Source organism: Globicephala melas, chromosome 20 (genome assembly GCF_963455315.2).
Source record: "Globicephala melas chromosome 20, mGloMel1.2, whole genome shotgun sequence".
Taxonomy (NCBI): Eukaryota; Metazoa; Chordata; class Mammalia; order Artiodactyla; family Delphinidae; genus Globicephala; species Globicephala melas.
Window position 1 is genome coordinate 2,847,402 of NC_083333.1, and position 24,673 is coordinate 2,872,074.

Genomic DNA, 24,673 nt, shown 5'->3' on the forward strand with positions numbered 1-24,673 from the left:
CACTAACTCGAAAAGAATATGTACCCCCATGTTCATTACATTGTTACTTGCAATAGCCAAGATATGGAAACAACCCAAGTGTCCATCAATGGATGGATAAAGAAGATGTGGTGTGTGTATACACACACACACACACACACACACACACACACATAAACAATGGAACATTATTCAGCAATAAAAAAGAATGAAATCTTGCCATTTGTGACAAACATGCATAGAACTTGAGGGAATTATGCTAAGCAAAATAAGCCAGAGAAAGACAAATATATAATTTCACTAAAAAACACCCCCCCACCACCAAGCTCATAGACACAGAACAGATTGGTAGTTCCCAGAGTTGAGGGGTAGGGGGTTGGGGGTGGGTGAACTGAGGGAAGGGGGTCAAAAGGTACAAACTTCAAGTTGTAAAATAAATAAGTCATAGGGATGTAATGTACAGCATGGTGACAATAGTTAATAATACTGTATTGCATATTTGAAAGTTGCTAATAGATCTTAAAAGTCCTCATCACAAGAAAAAAATTTCGTAACTATGTATATGATGGATGTTAACTAGACTTATTGTAATGATCATTTCACAATATATACAGATATTGAATCATGTCGTGCACCTGATACTAATATAATGTTATATGTCAATTATATCTCAATTTTAAAGAAAGAAAAATCGCTACTCTCACAAAGTTTATATGCAAGCACAGGGGAGACACTCAACAAATGAAGGAATACACATGAGGAAAAAAAGGGATGAAACACAGATGGTGAGATGCTAAGAATTCGGGGTGATGTTTCTGTGAGCTTTTTTTTTTTAGATTAGATGGTCTAGAAAGGTTCCTCTCTGGGGAGGTGACATTTAAACTGAGATATGAGAGAAGAGCATTCCAAGCAGAAAATAGTCAGTGCACAGGCTCTGAAGCAGGTACACAATAGGTCTAGGAACAGGGTAAGGTCAGGAAGCAGGCAAGGAGCAGCTCAGGTAGACTTTATAAGGCAGGGCAAGGAGTCTAGGTTTTATTTAAGTGTGATTAGACATCAAAAGAACTTAAGCATAGTCATGGCAACATAAGAGAATGGATTTTAGAAGGAAAAGAACGGGAGTGGGAAGCCAACAGTTAGTTAGTGAACTTGCATTTAGTCCAGGTGGGAAGTCACGGCGGCCTGAACTTAGGTGGTCGTGGCAGAGATGGAGTAAGAGGACAGTTACGTCTTTTGGAAGCACAGTCAACAGGACTTGTTGACGGATTGCAGGGGTGGGGAGAGCAGAAAATAACTCCCAGATTTTTGCTTTGAGAATGTACTCAGCTAAAGTGGGAAAACTGGGAAGGGGGTGGTTAGTGCTGGATACCAAGGGCTCTGTTTAAGGGGCCTCAGATATCCAAGAGGTAATTACAGGCAAGAAACAACAGAAGCGTGGATTTCTGGAATGAGGTCAAGGCTGGTAATACTGATTTGGGAGTCACTGGATGAATGAATGAATGAATGTATGCATGTATGTATGTATGTATGTATGTATGTATGTATGTATTTATTTGGCAGCACCGTGTGGCTTGTGGGATCTTAGTTCCCCGACAAGGGACTGAACCCGGGCCATCAGCAATGAAAGCACGGAGTCCTAACCACTAGACCGCCAGGGAATTCCCTGGAGGACTGAATTTAAAGTCAAGGGGCTGCTAGTTGCAATGAGCTATACCTAGTTCCGAGAGCTTGGTTTCTAATAAAATAATAAAAGGACAGTGTTCCTTGGAGAAATGGTTGGTGTCAGCACCAGGACAGGGAAAGTACAGGATGATGCCTGGGAAGTACGTAAGTACAAAGGTTGCCTGGAACTTTTTACAAGGCCAGAAAGGAGGGCTCAGAAATAATGGGCACATGTTGAAACGGCACATGAACCAAGCTGAAGGCGCTGCCACTGGCCAAACCTGAGAAAAGAACAATGAGCAACACTGAGCAACGGAATAAATGATAGTAATGGACTATGATGCAAAGAACAAAGTAACTATTCACAAGCCCATATACTGATACACATAAATCACTGAATAAATATATGGGGGAAAGGCACTGTTCTCTCTCACAGTACAATTCCAATTAATAAATGTAGAACAAATGATAGAAGTAGAAAAGTTGGCAAACATTACAGTAGTAACTGTTTGGGGCAAGATCAGCAATAGTCAAAATCACAACGAAAGTACCACTTCACACTCACTAGAATGGTTACAGTAAAAAGGACAGATAATAACAAGTGTCAGCAAGGATATGGAGAACAAGAACCCTTAGATGCTGCTGGTGAGAATGTAAAACGGTGCAGCCACTTTGGGAAACAGTTTGGCAGTTCCTCAAAATATTAAAACTGAGTTACCAAATGACCCCACAGTTCCACTCCCAGGTTATACCCAAAGGAAATGAAAACATATGTTCACATAAAAACTTGTACACTGGAGTTCCCTGGTGGTCCAGTGGTTAGGACCTGGCACTTTCACTGCCGTGGCCCAGGTTTGATCCCTGGGTGGGTAACTAAGATACCTCAAGCTGTGAGATGCAGCAACCCCCCCCCCCACAAAAAAAACAAAACAAAAAAGAAACACCTTGTACACAAACATTCATAGAAGCATTATTCATAATAGTCAAAAAGTAGAAACAGGGGCTTCCCTGGTGGTACAGTGGTTAAGAATCCACCTGCTAATGCAGGGGACACGGGTTCGAGCCCTGGTTCGTGAAGATCCTACATGCCATGGAGCAACTAAGCTCGCAAGCCACAACTACTGAGCCCAGTGCCACAACTACTGAAGCCCACACACCTAGAGCCCGTGCTCCGCAACAAGAGAAGCCACCTCAATGAGAAGCCCGCGCACCGCAAGGAAGAGTAGCCCCCGGTGGCCGCAACTAGAGGAAGCCCACGTGCAGCAATGAAGACCCAACGCAGCCAAAAATAAATAAATAAATAATTTATTTATTTTTTAAGAAAGTAGAAACAATCCAAATGTCCATAAACTGATAATAAACAAAATATGGTACAGACATTTCACGGATACTGCATTTTTTTTTTTTTAAACAAACTGAAGGTTTGTGGCAACACTGTGTTGAGCAAGTCTATCCGTGCCATTTTTCCCAATTGCATTTGCTCATTACGTATCTCTGTGTCACATTTTGGTAATTCTTGCAGTATTTCAAACTTCTTCATTATTATCATATTTGTTATAGTGATCCGTGATCAGTGATCTTCGATGTTACTATTTTAATTGTTTTGGGGCACCATGAACTGTACCAATATAAGAAAGCAAACACAATCGATAAATGTTGTGTGTTCCGGCTGCTCCACCAACCAGCTGCTCCCATCTCTCCCTCTCTTTAGGCCTCGCTACTCCCGAGACACAACAATATTGAAATTAGGCCAATTAATAACCCTACGCTGGCCTCTAAGTGTTCAAGTGAAAGGAAGAGTCACACGTCTCTCACTTTAAATCAAAAGCTAGACATGATTAAACTCAAGTGAGAAAGGCATGTCAAAAGCTGAAACAGGCTTTTGCCAAACCGCCAAGTTGTGAGCGCAAAGGAAAAATTCTTGTAGGAAATTAAAAATGCTACTCCAGTGAACACATGAATGATAAGAAAGCAAAGCAGCCTATTGCTGACATGGAGAAAGTTTGAGTGGTCTGGATAGAAGATCAAACCAGCCACCACATTCCCTTAAGCCGAAGCCTAATTCAGAGCAAGGCCCTAACTCTCTTCAATTCTGTGAAGGCTGAGAGAGGTGAGGAAGCTGCAGAAGAAAAGTGTGAAGCCAGCAGAGGTTGGTTCATGAGGTTTAAGGAAAGAAGCCGTCTCCATAACATCAAAGTGCAAGGTGAAGCAGCAAGTGCTGATGGAAAAGCTGCAACAAGTTACTCAGAAGACCTAGCTAAGATCATTAATGGAGGTGGCTATATTAAACAGATCTTCAGTGTAGACGAAACAGTATTTTGGAAGAAGATGCCATCTAGGACTTTAATAGCTAGAGAGTCGTCAATGCCTGGCTTCAAACCATCAAAGGACAAGCTAACTCTCGTTAGGGGCTAATGCAGCTGGTGACTTACAATGAGATTAATGTTGTTTTCATGTCTGCTAATGCAATAGCCATTCTACAGATCATGGATCAAGGAGTAATTCTAACTTTCAAGTCTTATTATTTAAGAAATCTATCTTGTAAGGCTATAGCTGCCATAGCTAGTGATTCCCCTCGTGGATCTGGGCAAATAAATTGAAAACTTTCTGGAAAGGATTCTAGATGCCACTAAGAACATTCACGATTAATGGGAAAGGGTCAAAATATCAACATTAACAGAAACTTAGAAGTTTATTCCAGCCCTTATGGATGACCTTGAGAGGTTCAAGACTTCAGGGGAGGAGGTAACTGCAGATATGGTAGGAACACCAAGAGAACTAGAATTAGAAGTGGAGCCTGAAGGTGTGATGAATTGCTGCAATCCCATGAAAAAACTCTCATGGGTGAGAAGCTGCTTCTCATGGATGAGCAAAGAAAGTGGTTTCTTGAGATGGAACCTACTCCTGGTGAAGATGCTATGAAGACTGTTCAAATGACAACAAAGGATTTAGACTATTACATAAACTTAGTTGATAAAGCAATGGCAGGGTTTGAGAAGACTGATGCCAATTTTGAAAGAAGTCCTATGGTGGGTAAAATGCTATTAAACAGCATTGCCTGCTACAGAGAAATCATTTGTGAAAGGAAAAGTCAACTGATGTGGCAAACATCATTGTTGTTTTAAGAAATTGTCACAGCCCCACCCCCTCTGCCTTCAGCAGCCAACACCCTGATCAGCCAGCAGCCAGCAGCCATCAACATCAAGGCAAGACCCTCCACCAGCAAAAAGATTACGACTCACTGAAGGCTCAGATGATGGTTAGCATTTTTCAGTAATAAAGTACTTTTAAATTAAGGTACACACATTGTTTTTTTAGACATAATGCTATTACACACTTAATGGACTACAGTATAGCGTAAACATAGCTTTTATATGCACTGGGAAACCAAAAAGTTCAAGTGACTCACTTTATTGCAGTATTTACTTTGTTGTGGTGGTCTGGTACCAAACTCACTATACAGTATCATCGTGGTCTGCCTGTATAGCCATACAATGAAATATTATTCAGCCCCCTCTCCAAAAAAAAAAAAAAAAAGGAATGAAGTACTGACACATGCTACAATGTGGATGAACCCTGAAAACATTATGCTAAAAAGAAGCCAGTCACAAAAGACCACATATTGTATGACTCCATTTATATGAAATGCCCAGAATAGACAAACCCTATTATTTTTACAACTTTTAAAATGTTTCAAATTATTCCAAAATAAAAATTTAGAAAAATAAAATCAGGGCACTCGATGAGATCACCTAGAGACAGTATAGGCAGAGAGGATAAGGAAACTCAGGACAGAACCCTGGGATATGCTAACACTTTAAAGGTTGAAGACAGGTTGAAGACTCAGCAAGAGACTGAGAAAGAGAAAGTAGCCAGCAAGATAGGCAAGTCAGCTATTTGTGCCGCCTGCCAAGACAACAGGGGCGAGGGACATTTTACTGGCCCTAATACTCAAGAGAGCTTAATCAAGACATTTGTCAGATACACGTAGAAAAAAAATCTGGCTGCCACCCAAGCGTAGGAGGGGCAGAGCCTTGCCCCCCAGTGGTGCTTGCTGTGGGGATGAAGATCTATTCTCCTGGGGAAGGAGGAAGATGAAATACCACCAGGGACGGATCTTAGTGAATGTGCACAGTGATCCTGATCTTCATTTTAGAGAGAGGAAACAGAACCAGAAAATCAAGTCGTTTGCACAATGAATGTGGCAAAGTTGGGATTCAAAATTTTAGCTCTTAAGTCCATGATTTTCTACTCCTCCCCCAGCAACCTAGTGAATTGCCAATACCACCTAAAGATCCTTTCGTTTCCAGGGCTGCTAGTCAGTGTTTCCACAAGGGCTACAGTGACTGAGTAAAGTTGCTTCTTAAGAAAGGGTTGCAGGACTTCCCTGGTGGCACAGTTGTTAGGGATCCGCCTGCCAGTGCAGGGGACACGGGTTCGAGCCCTGGTCCGGGAAGATCCCACATGTTGCAGAGCAACTATTAAAAAAAAAAAAAAAAAGCAAGGGTTGGATAAATCAAGAAAATTAAGTTAGACACAAGCAGACTGACATGTATCCCCCTGGGTACTTTAAGGTTAGGTAGGCACACAATAGTGGGGGGCTGGGAGGGCTGCGGTAGAAAGATTTGGGACTCAGTTCACTGCCAATACAGCAGGACGGAGACTGGTCAGCTACCCCAGGTTCAGTTCCCAGGGACAGGGGAACAGGCAATTTGTCAAGACCTGCCTAGTACATCACTCCCCTGCTTAAACCCCTTTAACGGAATCTTTAGAGAGGGTAAAAGAGACAGTAACAGGACAAAGCACAGGTGAGGGCAGGGGTGTCAATGCCGCGAACAGGAGGATGAAGTGGACACATGTATCTTAAACACCAAGACTCAGCTCCTGGACACTGGCATCCTGGCCTTGACCCTCTGGGACCCAAAAGATGAGAAGCTGGGAGGACAGGGTTTTAGATGGAGGGAGCATCTGGCAAAGCACTCCACAGAGAGCAAGGTGCATTCTTAGAGCCGAAAGATGATCTCTTTGACTAGAGGGTAGTCACGTGGGACAGTGTACATTTGGCTGCAAAGAAGGTCTGGGGCCAGGTCTTCAGGGCTTTGTAAACTACCTTAGGATTTGAATTTTATCATAAGAGGAAAGGGAAGATGTTAAGTTTATTCCCTTTTTAAATTAAAATTATACTTACACATAATTAAATTGTCTTTAAAAAAATTTAACCACTGTTAACTTAGTTATCCAAACAGACTATAACCTCTTTGAGGGCAAAGCCATTGGATTGAACTACTTCTACTTCCTCAGTGTCTAGTGCAGTGGTTCTCAAACTTTAGCAGAATCATGGGATGGGGCCGTGAGTGCTTAACACAGATTTTGCTGGGCCCCAACCTTCAAGTTTCTGATTCACTAGGTCTGGGGTGGGACCTGATAACTGTATTCCTTACAAGTTCCCAGGTGTCATGACCGCACTTTAAGAATCTGGGGGGAAAGTAAAAGAACCTACAGGGAATCAGTAGAAAGAGTAAGAGAGTATATGAAGATACACTGAGTTCCTGATGCTCTTCTAGACCATATACAGAACAAGCTGGGATAAAAGAGGCTGGAATTATAGAAATCCCAGAGGCAGACTGGAAAAGTAGAGATAAAAACAGTTAATGACAAAACTTTAGCCTAAGGAGGTTTCCCCTCCATTAAAGCCCCTGTTCCAAGATACTCTTCCATTTATAAATAAAAAGCAAAACAGTAATTTTTTCAAAATTAACAATTTTAGAACAATTAAACAAAACCCGCAAAGAATGCTTTTAAAAGAGTAGTTACACATCCTTACCTTCCCTCAATTATCTGTACCTGAAATAAACCTAACCGCCAAGCCTGCACTCCTCTAAATAGACATCATCAATTGCCTGGTGACAGCTACAAGAAGGGAAGGCAAAATGCCTCGGAGGAACTGAAAAGCATCCAGAAAATTTGCTTTGCCAACTTTAACCTTTCTTAGTAATAGAAATGTCAAACTCTTTATTGGTTTATTTTTTTCTTTCTCTCTCTCTCCTCTTTTTCTTGCCTGCGTTTTTAAACTGAACATACAGCATATTTACTAAAGGTATAAAATCAAGGCAAGTTGTTAAGGCTGGCTCCTGCAGTGGAAGGAGTGCCGAACTGGGAATCAGGACATCTAGTCCTAGCCCAGGCACACACTAATTGTATGGCTTTGTGCTCAGTTTATGCTATAAATGTACAGAGTTGGACAGATGGTCTTTGTGGTCTATTTAAGCTCTGATATTTTGACTTTCAAATCTAAAGAAATAAGCAGCATTATCACACTGTCAGGCACACAAGGGGACAGTCCCCAGATAACTAGAGTTCAAACGAAACATTCTTGTGGGATTCCTTCACCTTCCACCTATGTCAATTACGCAACTGGACAAAGGGAAAGCAAACATGGATCAAGCATCAAAAGAACAGCTCCAGATGAGTGCTCAGAGGAAGTGGAATTGACGCTCCCTTTACCTTCTGAGTGCCATGCTGCGAGGTGGGCGCCAGCTCAGCCAGAGCACCATGTTCTGGTGAACAACAGGACCATCAGTAAGAGTGAAAGAAATCAAACACTTTCTGCAGGTCCAATCTTGGTTTCCCTATAAATAAAACATGACTACAGTCGTTTTAAGTTCTTCCTAGTACTGTACCTTTTCAAATTCCGAAACAATCAGGTAAATTTTTTTAACCTGCTATGCATTTACTACTAGTACTTTCATCAATTACACCAAGGAGTTGGTCAAATCTGGCCCACAGCCTGTTTTTCTACAGTCCATGAGCCAAGAATAGTTTCTACATTTTTAAGTGGTTACAATAATCAAAGTAAGAATATTTTTTGACAAGTGAAAATTATGCAAAATTCAAATTTCGGTGCCTATAAATAAAGTTTTATTGGGATGCAGTCACGCTCATTTGTTTACATAATGTCTGTGGCTACTTTCTTGCTATGACATAGTTGAGCAGCTGCAAAAATCTCGAATATTTACTATCTGACCCTTTACAGAAAAAGTTTGCGACCCCTAAGTTACACCACAGCCTATATACCCATGTCATTTTAATAACAAACACTTCCAAGGGTTATTTAGATCATAAAAGACATGGGTAAAGTATGAATAGGAAAATACTGAAAGAGGAAAAGTGTTCGTACAGAACTTGAATTTTTCAACAGATGAGGATAATACTGGCAAGGCCTCCTTGTTTGTGTGTATCTGACATGCAGCTTTCAAACCCAGAAGGAATGACAATCTCTCAATTTTACTGTCTTTCTGCAGCTCTCTATGCTAAAGGAGAAGAGAAAACGACAGAGTAAAACATTATCACTGGAAAATACAGCTAGGAACCAGAATGGCACTACGAAGTTAGGAAGTTTCCTAATGATTTCAAAATCTCACCTTTTAGTAAGGTGTCTGTGTTTTCTGAACCAAAAATAACCGAGACAAATGGTATGACAAGTGTAAGCATGCCACGGGAGGCAAGGGGACATAGTTTTTGAATTGGGGATGCACTAGAGAGATCTGAGACACAGTAACTGTGATACTCACAGGTCAGAGACTTCCAAAGAGCTGAGAGCCAAACAGGTTAACAGACATTCACTGTTACTGATGGAGCCTTTTGATAAATAGAGTTTAAAAGACAAGAAGTACTTGTAAGATTAGAGGTTTCAACAAATGGGTTATTGGGACTGTGAATCTGGGGATCGAGGTTTTTGGTTCAGGCTACCTGCATGGAGCATTCTCATACTACAAACATTAAATAAATTTAGAATCTTGACATGGGGTATTTCTCAAAAAGCATCTAGTCCCGAATCAGCTTCCTAAAATCACACGGACTATTAAAAATTCGAGGATGATGCCAAATAAATGTGCTAATGAAAATTAGGTCACATATTCATTTTTAAGATTTGCACATGTATTTTAAAGACACTTTTACACTGATGTTTACTAGTACAATTGAGACAAAAGGGGCATCAAAGTTAACACCAGGTGCATTGTGAGGGTCTGTTTAGGAAAGGTTTATGCCCTATACAGAGTTTGAGCACTTACCTCTGTTTCCCCTCTGCTAGTCATTATTCAGTTGCCTTCCCTCAGGTCAGAAAAGTTCTCCTTTCAATCAGGACTGGCTCAGCAGTATACCTCCTCTTTGGTGCCTTCCTCTGACAGAGGTGATGTACAGATCTGCACAAACAGATATCCACAACCCTCCTACCTCATCTCACAGGCCATTTCAGAATGGTGATGTGCTTCCCAAACTCCTAACACCAGCCCACTCCTACTATAACACTCATAAGCTCTGCCAGTGTGGGACATGGCCCATTTTTTGGTCAAATGTGAAAGAGAAAGACAGATGAATGGCAAGAAGCAACAGACCATTGATGTGCTAATTAAGGCTAAGTCACTACATTATGCCAAGGGACTACAAACCTTCAAAGTGATGTTTCTTCACAGGACCGCCTCGAAAATTCGTTAAAATACCGGAGCAGTTTCAGAATTGTCCATTTAAAATATAATGCAGTTGGTGCAAAGTGAAAGGTTTCCTTTCAACCCTCAAAGTCCTATTTTCCTCATTTTTCCTTAGTACTCTTACAGCTTGCACCTTCGAGTAAACTGTAAAAGCCAGAAGAGGCCTATTACTGTATTGATTCACATATTTCCCCACATTAACTAGTCCCTAACGTGGATATGAAACAAGGAAAAAGATCCGCATGAGCCTGTAGATTAAAGAGCAGAAAACAGTGAGCATTTCCTCTGCAAACCCACCCTGCCTGGACTGAGAGTGGAGGAAGGCTTCCTCCAGGGAGGGAGACGTGTCAAGAGCAGGTAAAGAAATAGGGCAGGTGCCTTCTTGTGAATCAGACACTTAGGCCTCAAGCGAAAAGATTAAGAGAGAAAAATCTAAATATGCAAACATACTACTTTTCACCTTTGGGCATACTCATTGAAAATAATATTTCAGTCTGAACAGGGAAGAACTTGGAAGGAAAGAATTAACTGTCATTGGAAGCTGTGTAACTGAAATTTATTTGGTAAATGAGAAACTCTCAGGAAATAATGAAAATGAGGAGCCACCAGATTTTTTGCTCAATTTTCCTTTTCCTCAAATTCAGAATGGAAATGGGAGGGGGGAGGGAGACATGGAATTATGAAGTGAACATGACACACATTAGTTTACAAGCTTATAGCTAATAAATCATGTTGTTCCTAGCTGCTCAAGGGGTGTGATCTTAGGGAGAAAACACCCCTCAGAAGAACAGAGGGAAAAAAAATCCATGTTAAAGGAGAAAATAAACATGTAAATCGTAGCAAAAACCACATTAGTTAGGTATGTGTAGGGGAAAACAATTGCCTTTTTCTGAGAATAGATTTCCCCACAACTTTAAAATAGATTTCCTCTGATACATACAAATCATACTTGTCTTCTTTCCTAATAAGTATTATCTTTTTATATAAAAAATAATTTTCAAGACAGGAAAGACAGAAACCAGAGGATTTCATTCACATCTGTACAGAAATATTTACTTTTGTTAGACAAAAAACTCAAGATCACAGTACACAGTGCTTATTTATTTAAATACTTGAAAAGGTCAATGATGGAAAAAATAGGTTCATAATGAGAGTTTTATTCATTAGATTTATTTCACCATTTAAAAAAGTGCTGCTTCTAGGTTATCCTAGCCAGATATAGAACACTTCATGACACATGCAGCTACTGTAATATACTATAATAGACACAGCCATTATAGAATGATTTACACTTTGGGAGGAAACTCAATAGTAGTAATGGTGACTATTTATTTAAACTAAAAACATTGATAATATACAAATCTTTTTTCTCATTTGATTGAAAGGGCTATAAAATTCAACATACTGACAAAGGAAACAAAATAATCACACAGGTGACGCCTTTGCTAATCGCCTTGAGCTTACTCCTTCCTTAAAGGAGCGCATCACACTCAGCTATACAATTTTCTAGACTGAACGATGGCTTCAAGGCTGGCCTACCATGAAGGATGGGACTGAAAGAAAGTCACGTTTTTAAAAACGGAGAGAAAAAGGCAAATTGTGCCTCGTGTACTTAAAGTACCCAAAGATCATTCTGAGTAAATGTGAAATAAATAAGTGATCAATGAGTAAATAAAGTCTCTGAGCTGACTTAAACCTAGGAGAGTGAGCCAACTGAGCACTAATAATACCATGTAGAAACGTCTAGAGACATCATTTCTTGAACTCAGTCTGGGAGACCATATCTTGCCTGAATATGTACATTATTTACAAAATATTCCCTTTCGGCCTCTGAAAGTTAGTCATTTTAGTTTGGCTGTTAAGCTGTTTCCTTCCATATGCTAGCCAATACTGCAGTTATAACTATCATTAAAATACTCTTACGCATGAATTACAAATATTAACAAAGTAACTCTGCATGTATAAATATCTCAATATTTCTAGCGGAATTTAAAGCATTCAGAATGTACATAAAAGTATTTGTTTTTGGTAGGGCCAGTATTTTTTTTTTTTTTAAATCATCGCTGTTTCAATAATGCTTTGTACATAGCAAAGCCCAAAACTGCAAAAACAGTAGCACCAAAACTTGCTCGAAGCCAAAATGTGGAGCTCTTGAGGTCAGCTTGTGTCACGTGCCTGTAGTCAAAAAATATAATTAATGTTTAAAACATGATTAGTATGAAAAAAAACAGTTATATGAACAATCTACTTTTAGGGAAGTATTAGCACACTTGTCAGGCTAATTGCATACAGTAATGGTCACCAAAAACATTTATCAATAAAGCCACATGTACATTGCTTAGATAATCATTATCTTAAGACATACTGTAGACATTAATAAAGAAATATCTATAATTAGTTACTATTTGGGAGTAAACAACATCCAAAATGTTATAAATTTTCTTCACATGGGAAGCGGAGAACTTAGACAAATCAACCTGCCACTTTTTAAAACCAGTATGGTCCTTCAAAATGAGAGGTAAGACTGAGACCTCACAATTTTAAGAGTCAATTTCATGGAACTTAATGTGCAATCTCCTGTCCCCAGGAACCAAAAGCTATCTTGTAAGCAGTTAAGTGACAAGTGACAATACTTTTCTAAGAGCAATGCTTAAAATCAACTTTGGAAACACTGAGTCCCATAAAAATTTACCAAAAAAATCCCAAAGGGGTGGGGGAAGATTTACAAGTTTGCATTAATTTGGTTACTGCTGATTAAAGAAAGAAGAAGAAAAAAACAAACAGACGAACCAAACCCTGGTATCAGACAGGCAGTGACATTGGTACCAACTAAAGGACATGATGTAACATGATGGACTGAAAGGTAAATGACATAAAAGAAGCCATATTATGCATGACAAGAACAGGGACAGCCTGTATCACAAACTGAGTTTGTGAGCATGCTCAGTTAATAACACTGCTAAGCACCCCCAAGGGTCTCAAGTATGACAGCTTACCATGAAGAGGATACAGCTTTAAAGCAAAGGTTGGAACATTTTATTCAGCGTCACTGAAGTTTTAGTTAAGTGAACACAATTGAGGTGATGCAGAAAACTTACAGAATTAAGAGCTTAGAGAAACTGTCTAGTTTAGGTTATTTCACAACTAAATTAAACAAACAGAGTTGAAGCAAGAGTCAGACATCATTAAAAGACCAAGACACTGACATATGCAAAAGAGTTAAGAGCCAAAAATCTATAAATTATACAAAACTACTGTCTCAGTAATAGTCAAAGAGAGAACAATCAGATTAGTTATCACAAAATGCAATCTGTACATCCCTAAGAAACAAGTTTACAATACAAGCAAAGTGCTCCATGCTTATCACTATGGTAAAACAACACAAAGCACTCCAACTTATCTTACCCAGTTTCTATTAAAAAAAAAAAAAGTCACTCCTTAAATAATTATTATTTTACAAAGCAAAGTGATAACACAGGTTCATGCCACCTTGCAAGTTAGTTCTTCCAACAGGTAATGTTTCATTTTTTTAAAAAACAGTTAGGGAAGAAAATACTTAGGTGTTTAGTTTTTCCACTTGGAAAAACTCCAACAAAGGCAACCCACTGGTTGTGGGAAATGTTACCTGGCTTCAAGAAAAAGTGGACCATGAGATGACTCCACGAAGATGGAATCTTCTACAGAGCTGATGGCATGCACCTGGTGAATAACACTGCCTTCGTCGTCTGCTAACAGCACGGCACCCCACTCAGCTACCTGGGCTCTTAACCTTTTATACACATGCACACAGTTTGCAGTTCATAGCACAGCTCACAAAAGAAGGGGACTGAAAGTAATATCTCTCAATTAAACATCCCACACATAAACTGAGTTGCCACCCTACATGATGCATCTCATGCTTTCTATATTTAAAATAAAGTTATTCTATAGAAAATTGCCAAACTTAAAAAAATCTATCTATATATACTCTTTTAAAACACTCACATACCAGGCAGGAAACCTAAGGCTGTTATATACGTTCTCTATGTATCCCCCAGAGGCTGGTCTTGGTATATCTGAAACACTAAGAGAAGCCCTTGAAACCAATACTATAAGCAGTACCTGACAATATGAGGTGACTATAAGTATTTACTCAAAATGAGGCTAACAACTATTAGTCATGAAGTTTAGAAATGCTTCTAGTTTCTGACTACTAAAAACTACAAACATACATCTGTAAAAAAAAACTGAGTAAAACATCCCAAACTCAGAGGCTGTCATGGCCCTATGATGAGAGTTTCAAAGTTTACAACTCCAAGTCAGCAGAGATGTACAGAACTTAAAGTGAGAACACAGGCTAAAAGTGCATTAGAGTTTTGCTTCAGGTTTGGTCTCTCTGTGATTTTCATGCATCTTCACTAATGGAGAATATTTTTACACTTATTTTTTAATTTAGGGGAAAAGGGGGTTAGGATTAATATTAGCTATAATGACATTAAAATCAGTCAAAATGATTTCTCATCAATATTCTTCACATATGGAAACTGTTAACACAGCTTAGCTCCCTTTGTTGAATTTTGAGAAAGTATTACCATTCATGAAATAATATATTCTAACTGACTTTATTGCTTAGTTTTCTTTTGCATTTCAAGACAGTAATTATTACTTTCCCTAAGCTATAGTATAGTCTTCAATAGGCAAAACAGTGGTTCATATTTATAGATGAAAAACAATACAGATACATGTTCAACATACAGCTAGTTTAACACTCAAGGCAACCATTGACTCATAAAATATATTTCAATGACTCTATCGATGTTATAGTAGTTGTTTAACATACTTTTAGACATGGAAAACTACTTTTAGACAGAAAGCTACTTAGAGAATTATTTTATGTCTTTACCGTATGCATTTAAAAGCTACATCACCAGGCTCTATTTACAGAAGAGAACGCATTTATAACAGATGGCACATTTGCAGTGCCTGCCTAACTGACAACACCTGAATGGAGAACAGTGCAATCTTAATTGTAAGTATTAAGAACTGAGCCATGTTTGTCATTTCAGATCTCAAGCAGAAGCAGAGTAACAGTTTCATAAGGCTGCTTCCTAGTTCATGCCTATAAACTCAAGCAAAAGGAATGCTTCCACAATTCAAAAGTTTAATTCTTGCCAAATGATTCACATAATACACCTCAGAATAAATTATAATATCTTACTGCATACTTTTTCTTAAGTTTTTTTTGACTATTAAAAAAGTAATACAGGGAGTTCCCTGGTGGCGCAGAGGTTAAAATCCCGCTTGCCAATGCAGGTGTGTGTGTGTGTATAAAAAGGTTATTTTTTTCCAATCTACTGATATATCAGAATCACACATTTCCCTACTGTACGCAGAATAAAATAACTTAGGTTCAGCAGTATCTCTTTTTAGAACATAAGAAAGAACGACTAAATGCTAAAATATAACCTTAAAAAATCGTGTGAAGCTTGTCACAGCTTTCGAGTTCTTAGGTAGAAAATTCCTGTGGACTGGATGCTGGCTTTCTGTCTTAGAAGTGCTGAGGGCCCAGATGTCAATTAGATGACAAGCGCTTTTTTTTTTTTTTTTTTTGCGGTACGCAGGCCTCTCACTGTTGTGGCCTCTCCCGTTGCGGAGCACAGGCTCCGGACGCGCAGGCCCAGCGGCCATGGCTCATGGGCCCAGCCGCTCCGCGGCATGTGGGATCTTTCCGGACCAGGGCACGAACCCGTGTCCCCTGCATCGGCAGCCGGACTCTCAACCACTGCGCCACCAGGGAAGCCCAACAAGCGCTTTTTGACACAAGTGTGGGAGCAAACCAACAGGTTTGGACCTGGATATTACTAAGGCTGCTACTTAACAAGGCAGAGAGAAGATAGTGTTTCAAAATTCAGGCAATAAAGAGGCACATTAAAAACTTTGTATGAAGGTCACATAGGCACATAACAACGGACAAAAATTCCTATGTACCTTTGCACAGAATGCCTTAAAGAAGGCATACAAAATGCTTTGATTAACTCTACAATTTATGGTAAATATAAGAACATGAACTAAAATCTTTATTGGTTCAGTGTATTTAACCAATAATAAAGGGAATGTTATCCTCTCCCTGCTTTATGTTTCTACCACCTGGTGAAGTATTTTTTCATATTTACCTCCAATAATAATGCCATTACTGCTAATAATAATTTTAACAATGACAATTCTCCTAATTGAACTAGTAGGCATGAAACATTTTAATAAGCTATTTCTCGAAATAGGTTAAGAAATAAAACCATAGTGTCCAACAAAGATGAACTATAACACAAATCATACGGAAGCTGTTAACTGAGCATGCCTAAACAGTAACATACTTAGGAAAAGGACACAGGTGTGCATCAATGTCAAGAAATGCTTCACCAAGCATTAGAAGAATAAAAATTCATGGATGATTGTAGATACATGGGAAACACATAATGTCTTCTACATGTTAACTACAGATACTTAAAGGTCAGAATAGGCAAACTCCATCCTGCTGTGCCCTTTAATGTACTAAACCAAACGGCAAAAATGTTTTAATTTATAAGCAGCAGCAGCTTACTTGAAGAGAATCTATAACACAAGCTCTCATATAATTTTAAACGTATGACTATGTATATGTATCCAAATTCAAAGAAAAGCCTCGTAAGGACCTTTCATATGAACACAGAAGTTTCATATGAAATTAAAACAGAGGATGCACTTCCTTAAAATACAATATTTTACTGTAACATAATATCCTGAGAACTCTTACATTCCCTACAGAATCTCTATAGCATTAAGATTTCTAGGAAACTATCCTCTTCATAAAGCAATCCTGTGAAAAGACAGTTCATTTTAGCGTGACAACAGTGAAGTCCTTTCTTCAAAAACAGGGCTCCTATATTAAGTAACATGATTTCAAACAATGTGAAGGAGTAACTTAGGTGATTATTAAAGTAATATGGGCAAATGAAGTGAGTCGTTAAAGAACAGATTAAAATAAATGTCACATATATCCAATTTTTAAAAATACATTAATAAACAGGATAAAAAATACAATGGGTATGACGACTTGTCCATCATACCTTTGCGTCTCGGTAAATACTCAGTGTGAACTACACATTTTGTTGCTAAAGTAAGATGCTGTTACCAAACTTAAGAAGTAACATGAACAAATAACCTATACGGCTAATCCAAGTACTAAAATGTGGTGAAAGAAATACTAAAACCAAGACATGCATCAGAGAAAACCACACCAAAATAATAAATCGTAAAATTAACAATTTGATTAAATTATAGGTTAGGAAAAATGGGAGGATTATACACTGAAACACAGCTGGGAAACGGCTCAAGAGGAGTTATAAAATGACTAAGTGGCACAGGCAAACAAATGAAAATGAACACCTAAAGGAAGGGACAAATTAAAGTGCACACACACTACAGTACAGTGACATCCTCATGCAAAGCAGGAGTGTTCTAAAGTCAGAATAATAAATACTTAATAAACTAAAATCCTGGGTAGTTCAAACCAACAATCAAGCCCACTCCTACATAATCATTTTACACCTTCAGATTTAAGAGGTATTTATAATTAAAATATGATCAAAAGGTATTTTTCTCCAATAACATGATTTTCACTATTTGAAATGAAAGCATTGCCAGAGACTAAAATCACCTGGCCACAGGTTAATAATCTTCCAAATGTATTTAAATTCAAATAATTCCAGCTATTCATAAATTATTACAAAGAAAAACATAAACCTATCCAGATCTAAAGGCTGAGACCATAATTACCAAAGAACAAAGTCACACGTCAGCTATGTAGTTAAACACTTCTCTCACATGTTGAATATACATTCAATTAAACTGGAAAGAAAAAAATTTTTATTACTATTTTCTACTTAAAATACATAGTGTCAGTAAATAAGCTAAAAAAATAAAGACAATCTTTTCTGGTCAAAAACAGATGGGGAAAAATGGACAATTTCAGAAATGTTGGAACTGTTGAAATTGCGTAAGTATAAATTAATTAATTTGGCATAGATCCTCTCATGATCAGGTTATAGTACTTCCTTTGCTAGCATAAGGCACTAAGGTCACTGAAAATATAACCAAAAGTTAAAAAAAAAATTTAACACAATATTTAGAAAGGTATTTAAATACAGGTCTGTATCTTCTTCATCTTGATATTTTGCCCCAGCTCACAGCAAGATCCTATCTAAAGCAGGTACTTAAGTACTTGGATGAATAAATCAAAGTGGTAGGAGGATGACATAAAGGGAGAACGTGGCACCAAACATGTATTATCTCTGGAAGTAGTTTCTATTTTGGTGATCAAAATTTTTACAAGCATGCTAAAACAATGTACTAATTTGAGACCAACATGTATGCACCAATATTTGTCTATTAATTTCTTTGCAGACATTTAACAAAACTTTTTGGTTAAATAAAAAATTTTAAACTGCTCATTTATACTTCTAAATCAAACGCTAGGCACAGCAGATTTCTAAAATGAAAAGACTTAAGACTTACTGTTGAGTGAGAATCGTCCCTATTGAATTACAGTGAAAAATTCTTACATGACTTTTACTCAATTAGTGAATCCTTTTTCTGTTTATGTAACATTAAGATACACCTAGAACAGCAAACCAGTGGTGACCAACCACCAAAAGGTTGCCAAAACCCAAGACACGGTAGGGAAAGTGGTTCCATTCTCACCCCACCAACCCCATTACTTTTTCCAGTTATTAAAGAGAAAGGAGTAAAACTGTATGTGGAGGTGTTTTTAAGAGACATTTTCATTCCTCAGGTGTACCTTTTTCTGGCCTGCATTTTCACAACTTTAGGCTATGTCTTAAGACTGAAGTTGCAAACTGGTGGCCTGTAAACATGCTTTCTTTGTTCTGATTAGTACTTCAGATTTTTAAAATTTAATTGCCTTTACTTAAATATCAGGAAATTTTACCTAAAAAATTCTGGCTTCTAGTGTCTCAGAGAATCAGAAGTCCTGGCTATACCACGCTTGCACAATAACCAACAGCCAGAGCTGAGTGGTGGCTGCCTCTTGCAGACAGGACCTGTCGTAGCTCCCACCTCTCTTATTTCTTCTCCTTGGCCACCTTCATTCATTAACATTATCCATCCAGACCCTGTAGGTACTTAAGTTTTTGGCCTCCATCCTCACCTACCTCATCTATAATCCTTTTGTGAATTAGAAGAAACTTCAATATAGAGCTCCTAAATTTCCACTGGACTTCTATAAAATAATTTATTGAAATACTACCAGGGAAGAGGAAGGAGTTCTCTGAAAAGTATGCTGGTTTTCCTCCTCATCTTTTTCATTCTTTCCCTTCTTGATTACCAGACATCAGTGATGTATGCTGACATTACCATTAAATTATTTCTAGTTTATAATTAGATATGACAAAATGTACTGATTTCTCTTCGAAGATCACCGTACAGAGTAATTTATGATGAGCAATCTCATCCATTAATGCACACCCAACCTATTTCATTGGGAAGCTGACTAAACCAACCTAAAATTAAAATTGGCACTAAAGATGCAGACAACGAATCAATCTGCAATTATGAACGATCAAGAGCTTCTAGAATAAAACTGATGGTCTGCGATCAGCAATTACTAGGAGCCAAGGTGAGTTCACCAAGAATAAGACACCAAATAGATGTCACTTTCTATTCAGATAAAATTAATACATTGGTGGATCAGAGGAATGTGGTAGAAATTATATTGATTTCAAAAGAGCCCTCCAGGAAATCTCTTATAAGACAGTAAGATACAACATGGGCTGGATAATAAAATATTTTTAATTGACAGAATAATCTTTCCCCAAGAATTCTGAATCTGTGTCACTGGGAAGAGTTCTCTAGTGGAGCACTAAAGGGCTTGCTTGCTTGAGCAATCTCGCTCTCTAATCTCTGGGTATTCAACATTATTTTTTAATCAATAACTTGAAAGATAAAGAAGACACAGCTACCAAATTTGCAAATAACACAATGCCGAGAAATATATATAATGGGACAAATGACAGAAATAATGTTTGAAATGACTGAGCTAGAACAATGGATCAAAAAGCAGAATGTGACACTCAATAGAGATACATATGTATCCGCATTTAGATACAAAGAGCCAACTAAAACTGTCAAATACACAGAGAGGAGGGACACTGCCTTAATAGCACTTTGTATGAAAAAATCTGATTTCAACCCCAAGATTAATATGCATCAACAGTGGGCTGGGGCTGCTAAAAAGTTAATTCATGCAGTAGACAGGTGCTGTCCTAACTGTGGAATATGACCGCCCACCGTTATGGACTAGTCAGATCACACCGGGAGCACTGTTCTCCATTCTCAGTGGCACTTTTTAAGAGGTACTCTGAACAACTAAGGGGCTTTCAGATGAGGAAAACCAGGAATGATGAAGTCACTAAACCATTTAAGAAAAGGCTGAAAGAAATGGGGATGTTCTACCTGGAGAAGAGAAATTTAGGGGAGACATGATGGCCGTCTTCAAATGTCTGAAGGCTATGTTGAAGAGGGAGTAGAATAGTCGTATGTTGTTCTAAAGGGCAGAACTAAAGCTAAAGGAGAGAAAGTTATAGGGAAATAATTTTAGTCCAAAAAAAAAAAAAAGGCAAAAGCAAAAACCTTCTCCAATGAGGAAAGCCATCAGCAGATAAACAGTATCTCTAAACTCTATCAGGAAGGCTCACAGGAAGGCAATCTAATGGGAGGTTAGGCCAGATGAATTCTAGAATCTCTTCCAACTCTACCATTTCCAACACCGGAGCTCCTGAATGCTGTCTGGTTTGAACTAGCCTTGCACTTTCTCAGACAGTTGTCATGAGCAAATCTGTCTGTGTTACTCTTTATAAGATGCCATTCAAAAGACAGAGGCAGACCTTCACCACCAAATGAGCGTGGTGATCCCTTCAAAGCAATCACCTATGATGGCTGCATTCTTATTCCAGAGCTACTAGTGCTCCAAACATCACTGAAACTCTTTTAGAATGTCTTCAGAGTCCGTTTCTGACTCACGTAAGATGCAGCCTCACTGTTTAATAGCCATGCCTACACTGCTGGTGGACACAAACTATCCTACTCATTTGGTACAGCTGGAGCCTAGCCCTCAGTAAGAGCCCAACAGTAACCCAAATAAGATCCATTTCTAACCAAAATCTGTTTAGCTTGATCATCTGTCTTAATCAAGCCCTGGTCCCAATGACATCTGAATGATTTCAAAAACGTAATTCATTCATAGACACATAAAAATTTGACATTAGATACAAATTAATATTACATAGGCTCTTAAATGTTCACAAAATGTAAAATCGATTTGAACAAAGAAAGGTAGCATGACCAGAATAAGAACATAACCTTCCAAGTTTATTGCTCTGAGGGAATGTATACAACCTATTGTTTTCTTGTTGTTTCTCTTTCTTTTTTAAAAGCATATTATTTTCTAGGCATACTTTATGTTTCGGGTTCAATTGTAAAGACCTCAAAAACTAGTACTATAGATCTTTTTCTTTTCCATATTCCTTTGAATCCTTATAGTTGGTTATTATCTTCATTTCAAAAAAACATTCCAGGTACTTAAAAGTAAAAGTACATTATAACTATAAATAATTTCAATAGAGGAGTTTTTCAAACCCAAGATACCGCTCATATAAGTATGGTTTTAATAAGCTGTACTATTTGAATGCAAGCTGAGTACAGTATAACATGTGGAATCAATGTGTCTTTTCCTTACTAAAGCCCTAATCTATTTCTACAACTCTCAGCCAAAAGATTTCTAATCTCCCTACATATATTATCCCCTAATATAAAAAATACTTTAACTTCCTTAATAAAAAAAAAGCTAAAATCTTACTTTATAGTCCCCTAAATATATCTATTAATTTTTAAACATTAAGGATGATTCCAGAACTAAACATTGTCACCATAGTGAGAATTTTAGTGGAAGTTAGTTGGGCATCAGTCAGCTTGTTGTCTCTGTAGTATTTGTATAATAAATAGTTAACCACTTTTTTCTTTTGTATTTTAACAGAATGCCTGGTACCCAGTAAAGAAAGTTAAGAACCTGTTAAGAACTGCAGTGAAGATTTTGTTCTTTACAGATTGCAGCAAGTCTGAGTTGAGGAAGTTCTGACAGATGCAAAATGTACACCTGTTGCAGGTGCACATACAGCGTAACCGGGCATGGCTGCGAAAACACACAGAAGGACAGGAGTTGAGTTCTTACTTACAAATATGGCACAAGTCAGAGTGTGCCAACTTAAAAAAAAAAGATTTAGGCATAAGCAACACTAAGGAAAAGGACAGTGTGGGGCATGCTAAAGTTGTGCAGAATTCCACATTTACCAAAAATATAATGAACAGCAATAGCTCCCTCCTCCCTCCCTATAGAAAATCTAAGGAAAATCAGCTAACACTTTTGCTTTTTTGGAGGGAGGATAGAATTATCAGTACAAGGGTTTTAGTGGAATAAATATGCACAGCAATAGATGGCACCCTCATCTAAATTAATAAAAGAAAAACTGGGTAAGCCACAGCACCCACCAAAAGGTCAGAGTTTGCTAGCATTTAAATAACCATCCCCTCCTCCTCCCTCAGTGTATACACATGCCTGAAAACCAGGAAGGAGAAGAGTGACAAATACACAAAAGAGTCAAAAGACGAGTATGTTCAACCCTGAGGAGATATGAACAACATCGTCTTTAATTCATCAAGCACCATGGCTCCCAAAGAAATCAAAGTGCTTCATAAATTTCTACTTGAACCCAAAATATAGGGTTAATTTCGTCTGCTAGCAAAACACACCAGCTAAGTACGATAATATGAAACTCTGGGTAAGGGTGTAAAAAATCAACAATGGATCCAATTGATATTAGATATGAAATTTAGGGAGGCTTTCTGACTCCTTTCTGGTTGAGTGAGTTGCACTAGTTGGTACAGGCACGTGGGGCAGCCCATTTCACCTCCACTCTAACAACCAAAGTAGGGGGTCTCCAATGACTGCTCAGTGGTCAGAGCCACTCAGACATACAAGGCCATCACACCACCCCTGGAGAGGTACTGGCGCAGAACCCACTCAGAAGAGCGCCACCTGAAGAATCAATTACATCACTTCCTGTAACACCTGAACATTTTTTAGAGGCTTCTCAGTCAATGGACTGGCCCAATCTGACTTGGCTTAGCTTGTGAGATCTGATGAGACCACAGCACACCGTGGCATGGTTGTGGAGATTAGCAGCATCCCAATAATGCCTAATTCCCAACATGAAGAAAAACAAGAATTAATTTTTTAAAAGACTCTTACAGGCTCAAGACATTCCATTTTAAAATCTGACTTGTGATGATGAACATATCACTGCTACTAAGTCACTGCCAGCTGTCATACTGGAATCCATCTGTTATTTTATAAGTTGAATCTGACTCTTCAACATATACAGGCTCCACCCACCAAAAAGGAGGGATGCAAAGTATGCTTAGCAACAGGGAGATGCTTCATGAGAAGTAGTTTCGGATTAACCATAAAAACAAGTGTCCATGTATGTACATTTATCATATACACACACACACACTCACACATATTGCAGTAAAATTTTAAAGATGCAGATCTAAAAACACAGTTGCAGTTATTTACAAGATTAAGACAGTGCATTTACATATTAAAAAGAAAGACACCATAGTATACAGTTAGGCAGTAAGCCTGACCAAGCAGTGCGTTTCTGGATAATTACTAAATGTGAATTATGGAGAAAAAGATTTGGTCATCTATAAGAAAATGTCAACAAAATGCCATAGAAGCCATAAAGAAAAAGTAACTTACAAAGCAGTTTTTAGAAAGACCCAGATTTTTCTCAAATTCTCTATTCTATCAGTGTTGCCCATGTCTCGGGAGAGTCTGTCTCTGTAATGATCCTCTCTGTAGATAACATACATGAAAGTTTTAAAGCAAAGGTAAACATAAAAAGTAAGGTTTTGCTTATCTAACAGTAATAGGAAGGAATGACTTCTCTTCCAATACAAATAGAATTTCAAGGGTTTGCTGCATTTTTTTTAAAGTACTAGTTAATGGAACAGCAATCAAGTTAACTGATTTGAAAAATCCGTACAAATTAACAACCTTTTGAAAAATCTTATTAGCTTGTAGCAATTTTTGAGTATTACTCTATGTTATACTGTACTTTTCATAAGAAGAAAAATAATTTAGAGAATAACATAATAATAAATAGAATAAACTGTAAAGTCCTGAGAAACGCACTGCCTGAAAAACTATCTTATCACAAAACAGAATTTATACAAACACCGTACTTGAGGAGAATGCCATTAAAAACCATGCAATTTTAAGGCAGTTAGTAAACTACAAAGATGACCACAGTTATGTGCTTGTGCATATGCATGTAGAGATATACAATAAATGTACATAAAATTTGTGGCTCATAACACTTAACATAAAACATTTATATAGAAGGAATCCCAATTACAACTACTTTTTATAGCACTAAAAAAAGACATTATAT

At 38.0% G+C, this 24,673-nt stretch overlaps 1 protein-coding gene across 8 annotated transcripts in view; it reads right to left on the bottom strand.

The window, feature by feature from the left end:
- Positions 1-2,967: 2,967 nt before the first annotated feature.
- RHOT1 (ras homolog family member T1) overlaps positions 2,968-24,673 on the bottom strand; it is a 66,427-nt gene continuing 44,721 nt past the window's right edge. For 2 of the 8 annotated variants that reach the window (XM_060290999.1, XM_030862126.2), the window contains exons 19-22: positions 23,980-24,075; positions 22,228-22,350; positions 8,146-12,305; positions 2,968-6,119 (exon numbers count right to left, since the gene is read on the bottom strand). In XM_060290999.1, coding sequence (XP_060146982.1) covers positions 12,188-12,305; positions 22,228-22,350; positions 23,980-24,075 — 337 coding nt within the window. In that variant the 3' untranslated portion in view covers positions 2,968-6,119; positions 8,146-12,187. Of the gene's footprint in view, positions 6,120-8,145; positions 12,306-20,615; positions 20,726-22,227; positions 22,351-23,979; positions 24,076-24,673 lie in introns of those variants that run through there. The other 6 variants (XM_060290995.1, XM_030862128.2, XM_030862129.2 and 3 more) reach the window with 6 other exon arrangements.